The following is a 16,524-nucleotide window of genomic DNA, read 5'->3' as shown; positions in this document are numbered from 1 at the left end:
GTGCCTGGAAGTTGCGGTATGTCATCCACCGTATACCACCCCACTTCGAGCACTGCTTGCACATATGTATACAATATGATTTTTTGTTTAACTTGTCATCACCTTGTTAAACTGCTCACCCACTCGAAGTCTTTGCTCCGTTTACCTGAATGACCTCTGTGATGTGCTTCCTGTCTCCATTGTGTGTTACTGCCAATATTATTTCATAGTGTGTCAAAGCAATGTGCAGGAATAAGGCAGAAAAGTCCCAGCGCTATCAGGAAAGCAGAGGCTCCAAGTAGCGTTTCTTCAGAAAGAACAGACACTGACAGTGTGGAAAGGGTCCGTGCCAAGTTCACTGGGACTCCGACCACTCAGAGAGGCAGAACACAGACCTCTGAATCCAATTCAGTAGAGGAGTCAACATACAGGGTAAAGTTATATATCCTATATTATATTGTATGTAGCAAATTGTACCAAGTGTTCAATGTTCTAATCATTTACCTGTGTCGTTGATTCAGGCACTTGTTCAAGAATTGGACCAGGAGCGAGAGCGAAGGTGGAAAGCTGAACAACTAGTGGTGAAGTTGTCAGAAAATATCAAAGAGTTACAATGCCAGGCAAACGAAGAGAAAGACATTAACAGTATGGCTGTGCATACTACAGACAGGTAAGAAGATTAGTTCTCTCTTTTCTATTATACCTACAGACTAGTAGGGGACAGGGCACTGAAAGTACTAATTCACACTTGTATAATCATAATTTTAAAGTCAACCGGAAATGCACCACAGGTGCGACTTAGCGCGGCAACAGCCACACTTTACAGCAGCCTGGACTTGCTCAAAACTGCTCGCAACCCCATAGGGTTGAGAGTGGGCCGCGAGGGGTGCTTGATGCGGTGGCATTGCTGGCGTTTTAACGCCTTGGCAACGGCAACTCGCACCCTTTACAGGTAATTGGATTGACCCCTTATTTCTTCTTCAGGTTCTATAGGGTACACAGAAGTTAGCTTGGGGGGTATGTGGTTGGAGTGATCCCCTGGCTCCAGGCATTCAGTTTTTCGTTTGGTGTGCAGGAGGGCACCGTACTGAGCAGGGGACTGCCTCGGCACAGTCCCAAGCAAGTTTTTTTTTTTTTCTCCTTCATCCACTAGGGGACACTGGAGTTCAAGACAGTGGGGTATAGACGGTGGTAGAGCAGAGCTTGGCACTTTAAATAATTTAAAAGTGTGACTGGCTCCTCCCCCTCTATGCCCCATCAGCCCCAGTTTTTAGAATGAGCCCGAGAGAGCCGGTCGCACATCTGGCTGTCTCCAGCCTTTTTCATATTTTTTATTTTTCAAGCATTGAGGACAGGCAGACTGCTTGCTGTGACAGTCTGCCTGCTACGGGGGAGCCGCCGGGAGGGCACCACACGGCTACTGCAGCCTGTGTCCGGTGACCCTGAGGAGGGGGCACCAGCAGATGGAGTCATCGGACCCTGCGAGGACCCGCCACTGCTGACACCGGCATGTGTCCGGGTTCCTCGCCGCCCCCTCAGCCCAGCATCCCGGCCGCAACAGCCCGTAAGTATATCCCACCACTCCTGACTAGCTGGAGTGGTGGGCGAAAATGCTGGGCTCAGGACAGCGCGCGCTGCGCGGCTGTTACACAGCCTCCTTCCCCTGCCAGTAAACAGGCAGTGTCGGAGCTGCTGATGAGACCCGCTGCTGCACTCGGCAGTCAGCGTCCGGGTCTCTGGCTTAGCCTAGCCACTGTTCCCCCTCTCCTATTTAAATGAGGGGATGGATAAAGCAAGAGGCCCCTTTGAAGCTCCTATATGCAAGGAGGGAGACTGCTGCGTCCCACTGCTACCATAACGGGAGTCTGCAGCCCCGCTATTATAGCCCTGCATAACGGGGCTGGGGTGGGTCTTAAGGAGCCGCTCAACGCGGCTCTAAGTTGCCGCGCTGGTGCTTGTATGAAAGCACCGGCGCTGGCTTATGCTCATTAGCCGCTGTAGAGCGCGGTACAGCGCTCTTAGCGGTTGGTTGCTGTGCCGGTGCTTATTTGAAGAAGCACCGACGCTGGCTCTCACGGCGCTATGCCTGCCTAGAGAGAGAGGCTGGAAAATAACAGCGCTTGTAGTGCAGAGTCCCCGTTAGCGAGACGTTGTTGATTTACCGCCATTAATGAGGCATTGGGGGCGGGGCTTAGCGGCGACCCGGCCAAGGCCAAAACGCTGGGCTCAAGGACAGCGCGTGCCACGCTGCAGTTAGAGCTAATGAGCACAGCTGTGCCTTTGTACGGGATCCCCCCTCATGTAGTCTGCACTGCAGCAGCATCCCTGAGGTTAGTAAGCGGCTCACTGTAATAATGCCGCTTCCCTGTTCAACGCTCTGGAACATCCTGCCTGAGCAATGCCAGCAGTCAGTTCCAACACAGGTGGGCAAGCGCTGACTCCCCCCCCACCCCCCCCGCCCTCCCCCCGCCCCCTCTGCTCAGGAGAGAGGCTGGAAGACAGGACCCGCCATAGCTGAAATCGGCAGAGTCCGGGTCTCCTGCCCCTTCCCCAGCATGGCTCCACTCCACGCGCTACAGACCTGGGCCCTCCATTTCAGTATTCGGGCTAGGCATAATACAGCACTGCCTTAGCGATTAGCAGCTCTCATCTATTAACAGGAGGAGACGCTGCGTTGCGCAGTTCCTGGCTGTGCTGAGCAACTTTACATGCCCGCTCCTCCAAATGATGATTAAGCCCCCCTCGCTTGTGTAGGAGCCATGATCGCTCCTCCCGTGTTATCGGCATCGGCTGGACCTTCAACTACTCCGCTTTTATGCGGTTCTACTGCGGGGGCAAGTAGCGCTGTGTTGACTGGAGTATATCAGTGGCTCACACAGTGTGGTAATTCAGGAATGCATACAGTCCAGCGACTGCAACAGTGCCCTGCTTCCCTATTATGGGCAGCAGTATCTACCTGCACACAAGCAGTATAGCTCAGTGCACTACCTGCAGCAGGGAGTGGTTTAGCACTGGTTTCCTACGAGACCCCTCCCTTTTTGGGAGTGCTTCAGTAAATAATAGGATGTCCGTCACTGTATGACAGGAGTATTCCCAGCTAAATACGCTGTGCTGACGGGACACGGTCCCGCCATTTTGCCAGACAGTGTAGTGGTTAGCGTTGCTGCCTCGCAGCAGTGAGGTCGTGGGTTCTCTTCCCACCGTGGTCCTAGCTGTGTGGAGTTTGCAAGCAACGGGTTTTACCCCCTGTCATGGCTTCCCCTTGGTTCTATAAAGGGCACCTGGCTTAACCTAATTAAAGATATATAGTATGTATAGTACTTGTACTAGTCATTGTTCTGGTTGCTGGGGCCAAAACTTATGGTTATAGCTTACCCGTAACCAGGGTTAGCACATTATTGCGTCCCATCCCCAGGCTTATGCCTCATAACCCTGAACACGCTCTATCTCGTCTGATTTTGGAAGCTAAGCAGGGTCAGGCCTGGTTAGTACTTCGATGGGAGACCACCTGGGAATACCAGGTGCTGTAGGCTTATATAGGTGCCAGCACATATACTACATTATAGGCTGGTTTTAAAACCTTCCAGTTCTGTATAGTGCTAGCTACTGTGCATAGCTAGTTGTTAGCAGAATGGGAACTAGCCTAAACCCCTGTTTGCACTATAACACCGCGTTATGCGGTTCTGAGAGGGGCCAGTTACTCAGCCGGTGCACATTCCCGGCTAGAGGCGCTGGGCTGACGGGACACAGTGCCGCCATTGCAGCGCAGGGTATTACCCACTGTCAGGCTTCCCCTTGGCTTTATAACAAAGGGTGCCTAGCTTAATCTAATGGCCTGATATCATAGCCTGTGAAGGTTACTCCATGGTGTACTAGCTACTCTGCCTAAACTGAGATCGTCTTTTTGATTCCCTCTTCAAAAAACGGGTTAATCTGGAGCTAAAATAGCTCACCTGAAGCACGCACGCTCATAATATATAAGGCGAGTACACCAGTAACAGAAGTCCCAGGAACGACACCAGTCTGGGACAGCACGCTGCTAACACATCTTGCCTCTACGCCATAACAGAATGACGGCCACATGAGCAGCCTCCCGGCGTGGAGGTAAGCCACGGTATATATATATATGTGTGTATGTATGTATGTGTATGTATGTATGCATGTATATATATATATATATATATGTGTGTGTGTATGTGTATATATATATATGTGTGTATGTATATATATATATATATATATATATATATATATATATTATTTTATACCAGCCCTGCTTTAGAATATATACATGCTGGAGTGAATTTGTCCATCCATGGCGCTAATTATGCTCAGGTTCTATTTTAAATATTATCGTCGCCTACTAAACTTGTATGTAGGTACACGTATGCATATGTGGATATCGCGTCTTATCCTTACCATAACATACTAGCATAATTAAAGATGCTACGATTGGAGGCTGGACGCTCCTGATGCGGTAGTTGGTACAATGACTCCGCTTTACACTATCTCTCCCTAGAAATTGGGTTGTGTGTGTGTGTGTGTGAATATATAATGTTTATACTTCCACATTCATTAGGTTTACCTATTATTCCACGGATGCGTAGCCGTCTGGGTTTACCATAAGCTGTAGGCTATATCCATTCCTATTATATGGTGGTTCTATAAACTAGAATCATGTTCTGCAGCTTACATAGTGATAGTCACAATTCCCTGGGCATTGCTTCCAGTATGGTCCCTATACATGTCCTGGGGCGCGCCCCATTCGGGGGATCTATTCTCATTACAACTACAGTGGTGCACTTGTATTAATATTTCCGAACAGGTACCCTTCTCAGTATCTATTCCGGTACTCCATATTTTTGTTGCATATCTCAATAAAATGAGTCTCAAAAGGGCCTTAGGTACAATTCATACCATGAGGCCTTGGGCCGCCCACAGAACAGGCTCAATTTAGAGTCCTGTTATACGACCACCTTGTCTCCACTAACATTTTATTAGTTTCCACAGTAATTTCTACTGCACTTCTCCAGACTAAGGTCCGTGCTGTGGAGCATTGGTCTTCGCCCACTGAAGCTACTCTTTATACCTAACATGGCGGGTTGCTGTGTGATAAAAGGTCAGTGACATTCTACATAGCGTCCAGAGTGCTTCTGGTCGCTCACAGGTAAGAGCTTACCTCACTAATGCCTAGGAAGATGCTCCTATTTCATGCAACCTGACATACATAACGTTAATCTCCCATACGGAGCCTAGCGGCTGTCCTAGCAGCCCTCTGCTCTTTTAATCAGTTGGCTCTACACTTTAGAGTTTCCCTGGTGTGTGGGTGCATAGTTTGTACATTGAGATTAGCGACACTATTCTACTAGAATCTGTTGGGGTTATGGACCAAAGCGCATCTCTGGGCTAGTGCACATCTTTACATAAGTGTGACAGTCACTATGTTCCACGCAGGGGGCCTGGTTGGGTTTTTCTGTTCAGTATATGTTGATATTTTATCACACTAATAGGTACCTGACGGGTACTTGCATGGTTGTCCTGCTGCCCTGGCCTTGCTGTGTGGGATGCTTCCCTATATTGGTAGCTCTCCCTGGGTGGGGTTACATTCGTGCTCCTTTACTGCTAAGTTCCTGGTTGTTTTCACACTATGTTCGGGCCGGCAGTTGGTACTGACTACGCACTTCCATCAGGTTGGAAGTTGTCTTTTTATCCCTGTTTTCAGTATGGGTTATACTGCTGTCTGACCCTCTGAAAGGAATTGTAGTCTCCATCCTCTCGTATTCGCCTCTGCCTCATGTCCCGTGGGATCTCCACACGTTGGAGACTTCTATGGTATAACCTTTCCGCTGGTTCACAACTTTGTTGTAGTGGGACCTCAAGGATCGTTCCAAGCGATTGTTCGGTCTTGTCTTTGACCTCCCAGTATACTCTTTATTGGGAGTCTGTGGACAGGATCAACTTTGTATCTGTTGATTGGTATTGTCATACTTCTATCTATATGATTATGACCAGCGGTGCTGGGATTCTGCTGTCTGCAGCTGTTGCAGTTTCCTGTGCAGACTCTAGTACGATTCACGAGTTTTTCTCGTTTTCTGCCCTTCTCCTATGGATTCTTGTTGGGGCTCTCTGCTACCAGCTGTCTGGTTTGGTCTATTTTCAGCCGCTTCTCAACTGTGATTGTTTTCTCGCCAGCCGTTCTGTTCATTTTGGCTTCCGCTGTGCGTACGCTGTGGAAGTTCTTCTGTGACTGTCTCCTGAGGAGTAGTGTTTGTCTACTGTGCTCTACGACACTTGATCCTCTGCCTCTGCTGGGCCTATTGTTCTTGGCAGTCCCTATTTCGGTTTGGCCGAGGGGTCAGCAAGTTCTCCGCGCTTCCCACCCAGGAGGTTGGCTTTGGGACGTCCCCACTGTCTTGAACTCCAGTGTCCCATAGTGGATGAAGGAGAAAACAGGATTTTGGTACTTACCGATAAATCCCTTTCTCCGATTCCACAGGGGACACTGGACGCCCGCCCAGCGCTGCGTACCTGACGTTTTGTTGGGTTCATTCTATGGTTGTGTGACTGCATGGTTCCCTGTTATGGGTTCCACTGTTCTCATTCAGTCAGTCTTGTTCCGTTCTGTGGTCTTCTCCTTCTCCTCGTTTTCTTTTCTCTTGTCCTCCGTCTCCTCTCGGGCTCAGTTCTTAAACTGGGGCTGATGGGGCATAGAGGGGGAGGAGCCAGTCACACTTTTAAATTATTTAAAGTGCCAAGCTCTGCTCTACCACCGTCTATACCCCACTGTCTTGAACTCCAGTGTCCCCTGTGGAATCGGAGAAAGGGATTTATCGGTAAGTACCAAAATCCTGTTTTTTTTTTTTTTTATGAGTAAGCAGCACTAGGCGTCCGGATGAACACCCATGCTGCTGCTCAGTCTACCTCTGCCGGTGCCAAAACACCAGTGAAGGGAACTGGTGATCAGCGGGGTGACGCTGATCCTGGGACTGCAACCAAAAACATTGGGGATGCAGGTAAGGTGGTTCACCGTGGCTGCTGACGATGGGGAACCACGTGGCAGTCCGTGCCTCCGGTGGTGGGGACCTGCCGGGGTATGCTGTAGTAAGGAGCCAGGTAAACTGTCTCCCCAACTAGACCACTGGGACATGAGAGATCCTGACAGCCGGGGGCGGTAACGGCGGCGGCCATGATATGTCAGTGTGCCGGGTGGATCCATACAGCAGAGGGGAGGTACACTCTCCCCGGCGGCCCCTCCCCCGACCCAGACGCTGGTCCAGATGCGAGGTTTCCCGCGTCAGGGTTGCCTCACCCAGCCTTCCCTGTATATGAGACGGCCAGAGACCACTCTCAGGTGCTCTCGATGGCTGCAATCTCAGGTGCTTTGATCAGTCTCCCCATATACTTCTACTTAGGTGGCCAGGTTATACAGCGCTCCATATCCTACTTAGCCTTGTGTGCTATTCGTAATTGACTAAGAGCTTATTGTATATATATATTTTTACATATTGTTTGCATTGCATGTGACTGGTGAAATCTGCTGTGTGTTATACTGCCTTTTTATTTCTGAAATGACTGTCGGTTATAGCTATCACTGCTGTTTCTCCTCATAAGCCCTCTGCTACAGCTGTGTGGGTTATTGTGGGTGTGAAACATTGTCACATTGTGTATACTTTGCATAACATTAGAGATCTTGTTAGGTCTAAAGAAACTGAAAAGCAGGTGGCTGAAGCCCCTGTGCTGGTGTCATGCATGGCCTGTAAAGCGGGTTTATCCCCTCAGGATTTCATGCAGAATGGATTATGTGGTCAGTGTTATTAGGAGTCACCACATCAGTCAAATATACCAGCTTCTGGGCAGGAACCCCCTTGAGCTTCCTTTTCCCAGATCATGGCACAGGTTGTAGACCGGTTATCTGCTCCTGCATCGGCCTCTACTATGGGGTACCCTCAGCAGCTACAACCTGCTATGTTTATGCCCCCTATGCATCCATCTTGGAGAGCCGTTTATGCCCACCCAGGTCAGAATATGATTTCGTCCCCTGCTGCATTTCTGCAATCGCTGCTAGCAGCTAGGCCGGTACATCCTAAAACCAGAAGGCGGTCGGCTTCTTCTTAGTACTCCATCCAGCCTGTAAACTTTGGTGCATCTTCTGATGAGTGTGAGGAACAGGACTCCTCTCAAGAGTCTTTCAGGAGAGGAAGACCATTTGCCAACAGCGGCTGTCCCCTCCTTGATTAGGGAGGTCAAAACTGTGCTAAACATAGATAATGAGGAACCTGAACTAAGAGAGGCTCCAGTTTTTAAACGCCAGAAAGTGGTAAAAGCTGAATTTTCCATATCTGAGCACCTCTCTGAACTTATGGGAGAAGCATGGAATTCGCCAGATATACTATTCCATGTTACAAAAAAGGTTACAGCCTTATGCTCCCTCCCACCAGATAAGTGCGCTAAGTGGGATGTTCCACCAACGGTAGACGCACATGTGGCACATCAGGTCAGGAGCCTGTCTCAAGGAGGTCTTTGCTCTGTCAGGAGCTGTTACCCGCCAGGCCATGACTATGGACAAAGGCAGTGGAAAATACACTTCCAGAAGCTTCCAGAGAACAGCTGAAAATTATCTCCTATATTAAGGAGGCTGCCTCCTATCTAGGAGAGGCGTTATTGGATGCCGGTTTTCTCTCCTCTAGGGCTTCAGCTGCCTCAGTGGTGGCTCGCAGAGTCCTATGGTTAAGGGACGGGAAAGCAGATGCAGGGTCCAAGAAGGCCCCGGAATCCCTTCCGTTTGCGGGACGCATTCTATTTGGCGCAGAATTGGATAAGATTGTAGCTACAGTAGCAAGCCTCCAAGGCAGCGGGCCTGCTTTCAACAGCTACTCCTAGACCTAGGCAGTCGTCCTTTCGAGCCTTTCGTCCACAAGGAAAAGTAAGGGGGTCAGTCTTCCTTTAGAACCAGTTCTCGTAAGAAACCAGGTCAGACGATAAACCCCGCTGCCTGATGGGGCGGGCCTCCCCCTGGGGAATCCCAGGGTAGGAGGCAGACGACTTAAGTTTTCCGACACTTGGCATCTTACAACAACAGACGCCTGGGTTTGGGGGGTGGTCTCTCAGGGGTACACTCTTACCTTCTGGAGAAGTCCCCATCAGAGATTCTTCTGCACAACTCCTTCAGAGGTGTTTGCAAAACCCTTGGCCCTCCAGCAAGCATTCATTCCCTGCTTGAGTCGGGGGTAATAATTCGGGTTCCAGTGAATCAACTAGGAAGGGTTATTATACCAACCTGTTTTTGATCAAAAAACCCAATGGATCTCACCGGCCTATTATGAATCTAAAAAGTATCAACATATTTATCTGGTTACCAGGTTCCGTATGGAAACCCTTTGGTCAATTGTGTTGCCAATGGAACCAGGGGATTTTATGGTTTCCTTGGACATTCAAGATGCATATCTGCATGTGCCGATTACACCGTCCCACCAACGGTTTCGACGGTTTGCGGTTTTGCAGGAGCATTTCCAATTTGCGGCACTGCCTTTTGGTTTGGCAACAGCCCCTCGGGTGTTTACCAAGATAATGGCAGTAATGATGGCCTGCCTCAGGCACCAGGGAGTCAGAATACTGCCATACCTGGACGATCTCCTAATATTGGCACAATCTCCACAGGCGTTGCAGCATCTTCTCCGACTGACAATTGCCTGTCTACACAGACACGGCTGGATCATAAATGTGAAGAAGTCATCGCTTCTTCCAGTACAACAGATGGTGCATTTAGGTGCATGCTTGGACAATATTGTGGCACTTCTGTTGCGGATTCACAGGTTTCATCACAACCAGTCAGTGTCTGTTCACTCAGCGATGCAGGTTCTGGGATCCATGGTGTCCACCCTCCGCGGATGGGGAGCAGTGACGGGTCATCATACTTTTCAGGGAAGATGGATGACCAGGGAAATTCTCCTGTCCATAAACGTCCTGGAACTACGTGCAGTGTTCAGAGCACTCATTCAGAAACAGGAGGTACTGAAGGTCAGGCCTGTCCAGCTACAGTCCGACAATGCCACCGAAGTAGCCTATCTCAACCATCAGGGAGGCACGCAAAATCAAGCTGCCATGGCGGAAGTATCAAACATTCTGGTCTGGGCAGAATGTCATCTTCCAGCAATTTTGACAGTGTAAATACCAGGAGTCCTCAACTGGGAAGCAGACTTCCTAAGTCGGCAGGATATACACGCCGGAGAGTGGGTTCTTCTTCCCCAAGTATTCAGAAGTCTTGTGGACAGGTGGAGGCTACCAGAGGCAGACCTCATGGCCTCAGGCCACAACCACAGGGTCCCCAGGTACAGGTCCAGAACTAGGGATCCCGCAGCCAAATTTGTGGACGCTCTAGCAGTGAATTGGAACTTCAAGCTAGCTTACCTGTTTCCTCCGTTTTCCCTTCTCCCAAGGGTCATCAGGAAATTCAAGCAGGAGGGCGGAACAGTAATACTGATAACCCCTGCTTGGCCCAGACGCCATTGGTTTACCGACCTTCAAAGTCTCTTCATAGCCAAACCGTGGTCTCTTCCTCTATGGCTGGTCCAGTTAAAACAGGGTCCCTGCCTGTATGCGGACCTTCCCCATCTGTTTTTCACGGCGTGGCTCTTGAGACTTCCATCTTAAGAGCCAAGGGTTTTTCCAGTTCTGTAATTCAGATGATGCTGAGGACGTGTAAAACTTTCTCGGTTTTTGACAGCAAAGACAGTTTTTCTTCTGGCTATCTCCTCTGCCTGTAGGGTCTCTGATTTGGCAGCTCTTTCTTGTCGTTCTCCCTGATTTTTCATCAGGATAGAGCTGTTCTTCGTACCAGGGTGGGTTATCTTCCTAAGGTTGTATCCCGCTTTCATGTAAATTAAGAAATTGTGGTTTCAGACTCCTAGTCGTCTTGCCTTTCTAGGGGTGAAGCTTCTTTGGATGTGGTACGCGCCCTACGTATTTACGTGGATCGCACCGACTCCATTAGGAAATTGGATTCTCTTTTTATGTTGTATGACTGTCATAAACGAGGCTAGCCAGCTAACAGACAAACCTCTGGCTAGGTGGCTTCGTATGACAATTTCTCAGGCCTATTCACAAGCTGATCTCTCTGTTCCCAACACAGTGACAGCACATTCTATGCAATCTGTGGGACCATCGTGGGCGTTTCGTCGTGGTGCCTCTGCTGAACAATTATGCAAGGCAGCCACGTTGTCTTCCGTCCACACTTTTGTCGAATAGTACACATTTGATACATTTTCCTCTCAGGATGCTTCCTTTGGGTGTCTGATTCATCTTTCTACTAAACAGGAGCGTCCCCACCCTTAAGGGAACTGCTTTGGAACATCCCCAAGGTAACTTCTGTGGACCCTATGGAACCCGAAGAAGAAATTAAGAGTTATGGTATAACATACCTTTAACTCTTTTTCTTCGCGGTCCATAGGGTCCACAGGACACCCACCCTAATGCACCTGGTGTTATTGGGTAATGCTTTTTCTTTTGTATTTCTATGATTTCCTCTTCCTACAGAGAGTGTTTCTGAGGTACAATTGTCCTTCCTTCTCATCTTTTCCTTCTCCTGATTTGGGCTTGGTAACAAACTGAATGCCTGAAGCCAGGGGCGGGGTATATATGGAGGAGGACCCAGTGCATCCCGGGAGCTGATGCTTTTAACTGTTTGGTGCCTGGATCACTCCAACCACAAACCCCCCCCCCCCCCAAGGTAACATCTGTGAATCCTATGGACCTCAAAGGAAAAGAGTTAACAAAGGTATGTTATACCATAACTCTTAATTTTGCTTTAGATTGTGTTATTAAAGTGATAATCTCATTTGATAATGTGGTCTCTCAAATAAAACTCAGTGTGCGTGTGTATGTTCAGGGATGAGGGAGGGTGCCGCCACTGAACGATATATATCGTTCAGTGTGGACTGTCGCTATGGGTCTCGCACCAAAGGGGACGTGCTGTCGATGGTGAGTGACAGCACGCCCCCTTTGGTGGGCGTGCCGGGGGCGTTGCTGCCCAGACGGAGGCGTTCCCATGGGAACGCCTACCGTCTGAGTCTGGCCCCACTGACATCACTAGTGATGTCAATGGGAGTGCTTTTGGTTCTGATAAAGCCAAAAGCACTCCTGGGCTTGCGGCAGCGAGACCCTACTGCAGGGTCTCGTCGCAAGCCCGGTGGTCATGACCATCGCGACCATCTTTTTGGCCGCTCGCATAAGCTGTGGGTGGTAACCCACAGCTATGCGAGCGGCCAGGATGCCGCTCCATTTTTAGGTAGGAGGGCCCTGATTCAGAGCGAGCGCTCTGGTCAGAGCGTCCGGCTCTGAATCAGGCCCTCAATGTCCACTGCACGATACAATGAACAATTGAACGATAATGATATCGTTCAGTCGTTCATTATATCGTCTAGTGGATACGCGCCATTAGACTAAAAGCAGCTGAACCCTAATGGCACAGGCAGGTGCGTTTAAAACTCCTGTCACCTATATAATCCCTTTAGCCTTGTCTTGACAACTTGTCCCCTGCCCCTCGGTATAGTTCTCTGCTAGAATGTACCTGAATTGGGATGATCGTTGGAGAAGACATGAAAAGTACTTTTATACAGCAGCTTTTATGTATAAGAGTCTCTTATGTACAGCGGCAGTGTTACAATTGAACACTCTTTATGAGACTGCATCACAGGAGATAAACTAATTGGACATTTAATTTGATCATGCTGTATTGTAGGATTAAAGAATTATTTTTTAAGGAAAAAAATGAAAAAACTACGCTACAAGCACTTTTACGCCAACTGAAAGAAGAAAATAAGAGACTCGCAAATGATGTTAAAAAATCTGCAAGCAAAGAAGAAGACTATGAACGAGCTGTAAAAAAGATGGAAGATGAACTGTGTAAACTGGAGACGCAGAGGATACAGCAAGAAGCATTGGAGGTATAGCATGTACTGTATGATAGAATCACACTATATTATCAATGTTCTGTAAAAGGTCTGCTTCGCCTAAAATACAAGTTACAGCTACTGACAGCATTGACAGATATGTATGTAAATGTTTTAGCAGCTTAGAGTACAAGAAATGTGATTGTAGAAGATATTTCCCTATGGTTTGCAGCTTTCCTATCGCTAATCCCATTGAAGAACTCTATAGTCTACCACTCAGCAGCCTGAAATGGCTCATTTCACGATATAGCTCATAGCATAACTAGCAGCCTGAAATGGCTCATAGCATAACTAGCAGCCTGAAATGGCTCATGGCATAACTAGCAGCCTGACATGGCTCATGGCATAACTAGCAGCCTGACATGGCTCATGGCATAACTAGCAGCCTGACATGGCTCATGGCATAACTAGCAGCCTGACATGGCTCATGGCATAACTAGCAGCCTGACATGGCTCATGGCATAACTAGCAGCCTGACATGGCTCATGGCATAACTAGCAGCCTGACATGGCTCATTTCACGATATAGCTCATAGCATAACTAGCAGCCTGACATGGCTCATGGCATAACTAACAGCCTGACATGGCTCATCGCATAACTAGCAGCCTGACATGGCTCATGGTATAACTACGGCTGCTTTCCACCGCACAGCCCATGTAAATAAAATGGGAAATTCCAGAAGTTCTGACAAGTTATGGAAATTTTTACTATTACTCTTTGAACATTATTAACCACTTAACTGGCTAGCATGTTTCCAAAATGATTGATTTTTTTTCTATTATCAAACTATGTAAATACTAGCAATTTGAATCTGATGAAGTAATTTTTTTTGCAAATTTGTTAATGAAATTATTCTTAATCAATTTTGCATAGCTATTTACATAACTTGATCGAAAAATAACAATTGTGGGGGCATTTTGAAAAAAAATTGTTTTCTACATTTTTTGAAAAACAAAAAACAACTTTACTGTGTTTAAAAAAAATATATATATATATATATATATATATATATATACTAGCTGGAGTACCCGGCGTTGCCTGGGATTTTAAGAATGTTTGTTTATACATCATCCTCCAACAAACCTCTCCTTAGGCAGGCCTCACGAAAAGTGTGACAAACTTCCCCATCCACAGTCCTAAGGTCTTTAAAGGAAGTAGGACCTGTAACGATGTAAAGCATTAAAAATTTGTCGGATGTACAGTGTAAACACGGCCAAAAGCTTCTGTTGCTCTGATACCAGGATGACTGTGTACTTCCTGGTTGTTGGATCGCACTATGAAATGCACAACAACTACTTCCAGTTCCTTGTGCAGCTGTTTCCGGCATTCAGGGTCTCCACGGTGTATAAGATTCATCCAATCGGTTTTACCCTTCAGGGGCTGACAAGGAATGAACCAGAAGTAGCCTCTGTGCATTCCATAGTGCGGTCCAGCAACCAAGGAGGTGGACGAAAAAGTTTGGTCGCCATTGTTGACACCATCTAGTTGTGTTAGCTGATGCATGAGCAAGTGTGAAAAAAAATTTGTGCTGCAGAGCTGCGTTTTTGCATCCCAGTATAGTTACCATCTTTATGGGCCTGACTGTAAATCAGATGGATCTCTACTCATGGATGCAGATATTAATTTTTACCATATGCAGACTCATAATCAGCCTGGCTTAATATCAATAGTGGATTCTCAGTGCAGGTTTGCTGACTGTGTTGACAGTGCAAGGGTGTTCTCAATGCAGGGTGCCGGCGGTGTCGGCAGAGTGGGGGTGCCAGCGGTATCCTCAGTGCATATGTGCTGACAGTGTCGGCAGTGCAGGGGTGCTGGTGGTGTCCTCAGTGTGTGAGTGTTTGCAGTGTGGGTGTCACTTAGGGTGTCCTAAGTATGTGGGACAGCATTGCAGGGGTGTCGGCAGTGGGGATGCTGTCAGTGAAGGTGTCGGCAGCAGGGGGGTGCCGGCGGTGTCAGGCAGCGAGGGATGGCGGGCGCCATCTTATTTTGCTTCATGTGTGCATATTAAATGGGCTTAATGCTGCTTGGCTTACAGCCATGACAGACGGCTCTCTCAGCCAATCAGCGTTAAGCCCGCTCAATACAAAACCTCACAACCCAACAGCGGCATCGCGAGGTTTTGCCTCAGGTGAGGGATCCGGGGCAGGCAGGGAGATTCGAGCTTCGCTCGGATCGCCCCGGATCCCCGAAATTCGGATGGGTTCGGTTCTCTGAGAACCGAACCCACTTATCCGTAATAAATTCATACAGCATTTAAAAGGTACTGTAAAATCCATGCGAGAGCCATAGTAAATGATGTTCAGAGACTTAGGCCCTCATTCAGACCCAGTCGCAAGCGCTGAACGCTCACAACCGGGTCGATGTTTAGGCCCTGCGCACGCGCAGCAGCCGCACTGTGCGTGTGCAAGCCCGGGAGCGAGAAAATTCAAGCGGCCGCCCTCATTCAGAGCGAGCGGTCGCTTCTTGCGACCGCCTCTGAGTGAGTGCCTTAGATTATATGCTACAGAATAAAATTGCATAATTCCTTAGTATGTAGCAAAATGCATGTTATAAAATCAAATTATGAAATGAAACAAAACTACAATTTTAATATTTTTATTATTAACCTTGCAGATGGCCCAAAAAGAATGGTGTCCAAATCTGCATCTAACCATAAACCAAACAGGACAGTGCATTTATTCTTCTTTGGTGTTTCTCCTTCATCCACTAGGGGACACTGGAGTTCAAGACAGTGGGGTATAGACGGTGGTAGAGCAGAGCCTGGCACTTTAAATAATTTAGAAGTGTGACTGACTCCTCCCCCTCTATGCCCCATCAGCCCAAGTTTTAGAATGTGCCCGAGAAGAGCCGGTGCACATGGGGCTGTCTCCAGCCCTATAGTTATTTTTTTTATTAAATAGAAGCTTAACTAAGCATTGAGGACAGGCAGACTACTGCTGTGACAGCAGTCTTTCTGCACCGTGGGAGCCGCCAGGGAGGGTACCACCACGGTTACAGCAGCCTGTGTCCGGTCACCCTTAGGGAGGGGTAGTGACAATTGTATCCACAGACTCTGCGGGGCCCGCCACAGCTGAAACCGGCTTGTGTCCGGGTCCTTGTACTTTCCCCTCAATGCCCAGCACTCTGGCCACAACAGCACTGTAAGTATAAAATACCTCTCCTGATTAGCAGGAGAGGTGTTAATTGCTAGCTGGGCAGTGACATATTGCCACTATAGGTGCCTCTGCGTGGAGCTAATAATTGTAGCCGCGCCAGGGCTTGTACTGTAGAAGCTCCGGCGACGGCATTGATGGGGGCACTTAGACACCGCTTCAGCGCGGCTACTGTAATATAATAGAGCCGCTCAGCGGCTGTCAGTAATCACCGCGCCGGTGCTTACAAAGAACACCGGCGCCGGGTTGATTTCCCGTGCGCCAGTTAGATGCCGCTTCAGCGCCATTAATAACAGCGCCATGTCCCTCCTCTTGTTACAGGAAGAGACGCTGCACCTCTGATTACAAGCAGTGCAGCGCTGACAGGCCCGTCGCAGTCCGTGTCCTCCTACCCAAATGGGGAATGGGAGGTGTAACGCCGCGGTAGTCGCGCTAAACGCCCGCCA

At 48.4% G+C, this 16,524-nt stretch overlaps 1 protein-coding gene across 1 annotated transcript in view; it reads left to right on the top strand.

Annotated features, from left to right (window-relative positions):
* Positions 1-16,524, top strand: part of LRRCC1 (leucine rich repeat and coiled-coil centrosomal protein 1) — an 88,615-nt gene that overhangs the window by 26,308 nt on the left and 45,783 nt on the right. The window contains exons 8-10 of the mRNA XM_088471409.1: positions 210-411; positions 501-649; positions 12,716-12,920. Of these exons, the coding sequence (XP_088327535.1) occupies positions 210-411; positions 501-649; positions 12,716-12,920 (556 nt within the window). The remainder of the gene's footprint in view (positions 1-209; positions 412-500; positions 650-12,715; positions 12,921-16,524) is intronic.

The sequence above is a fragment of the Taudactylus pleione genome, unplaced genomic scaffold (assembly GCF_031769625.1).
Source record: "Taudactylus pleione unplaced genomic scaffold, aTauple2 ptg000114l, whole genome shotgun sequence".
NCBI classification, from domain to species: Eukaryota; Metazoa; Chordata; class Amphibia; order Anura; family Myobatrachidae; genus Taudactylus; species Taudactylus pleione.
This window is presented reverse-complemented; position numbering and strand designations above follow the sequence as displayed.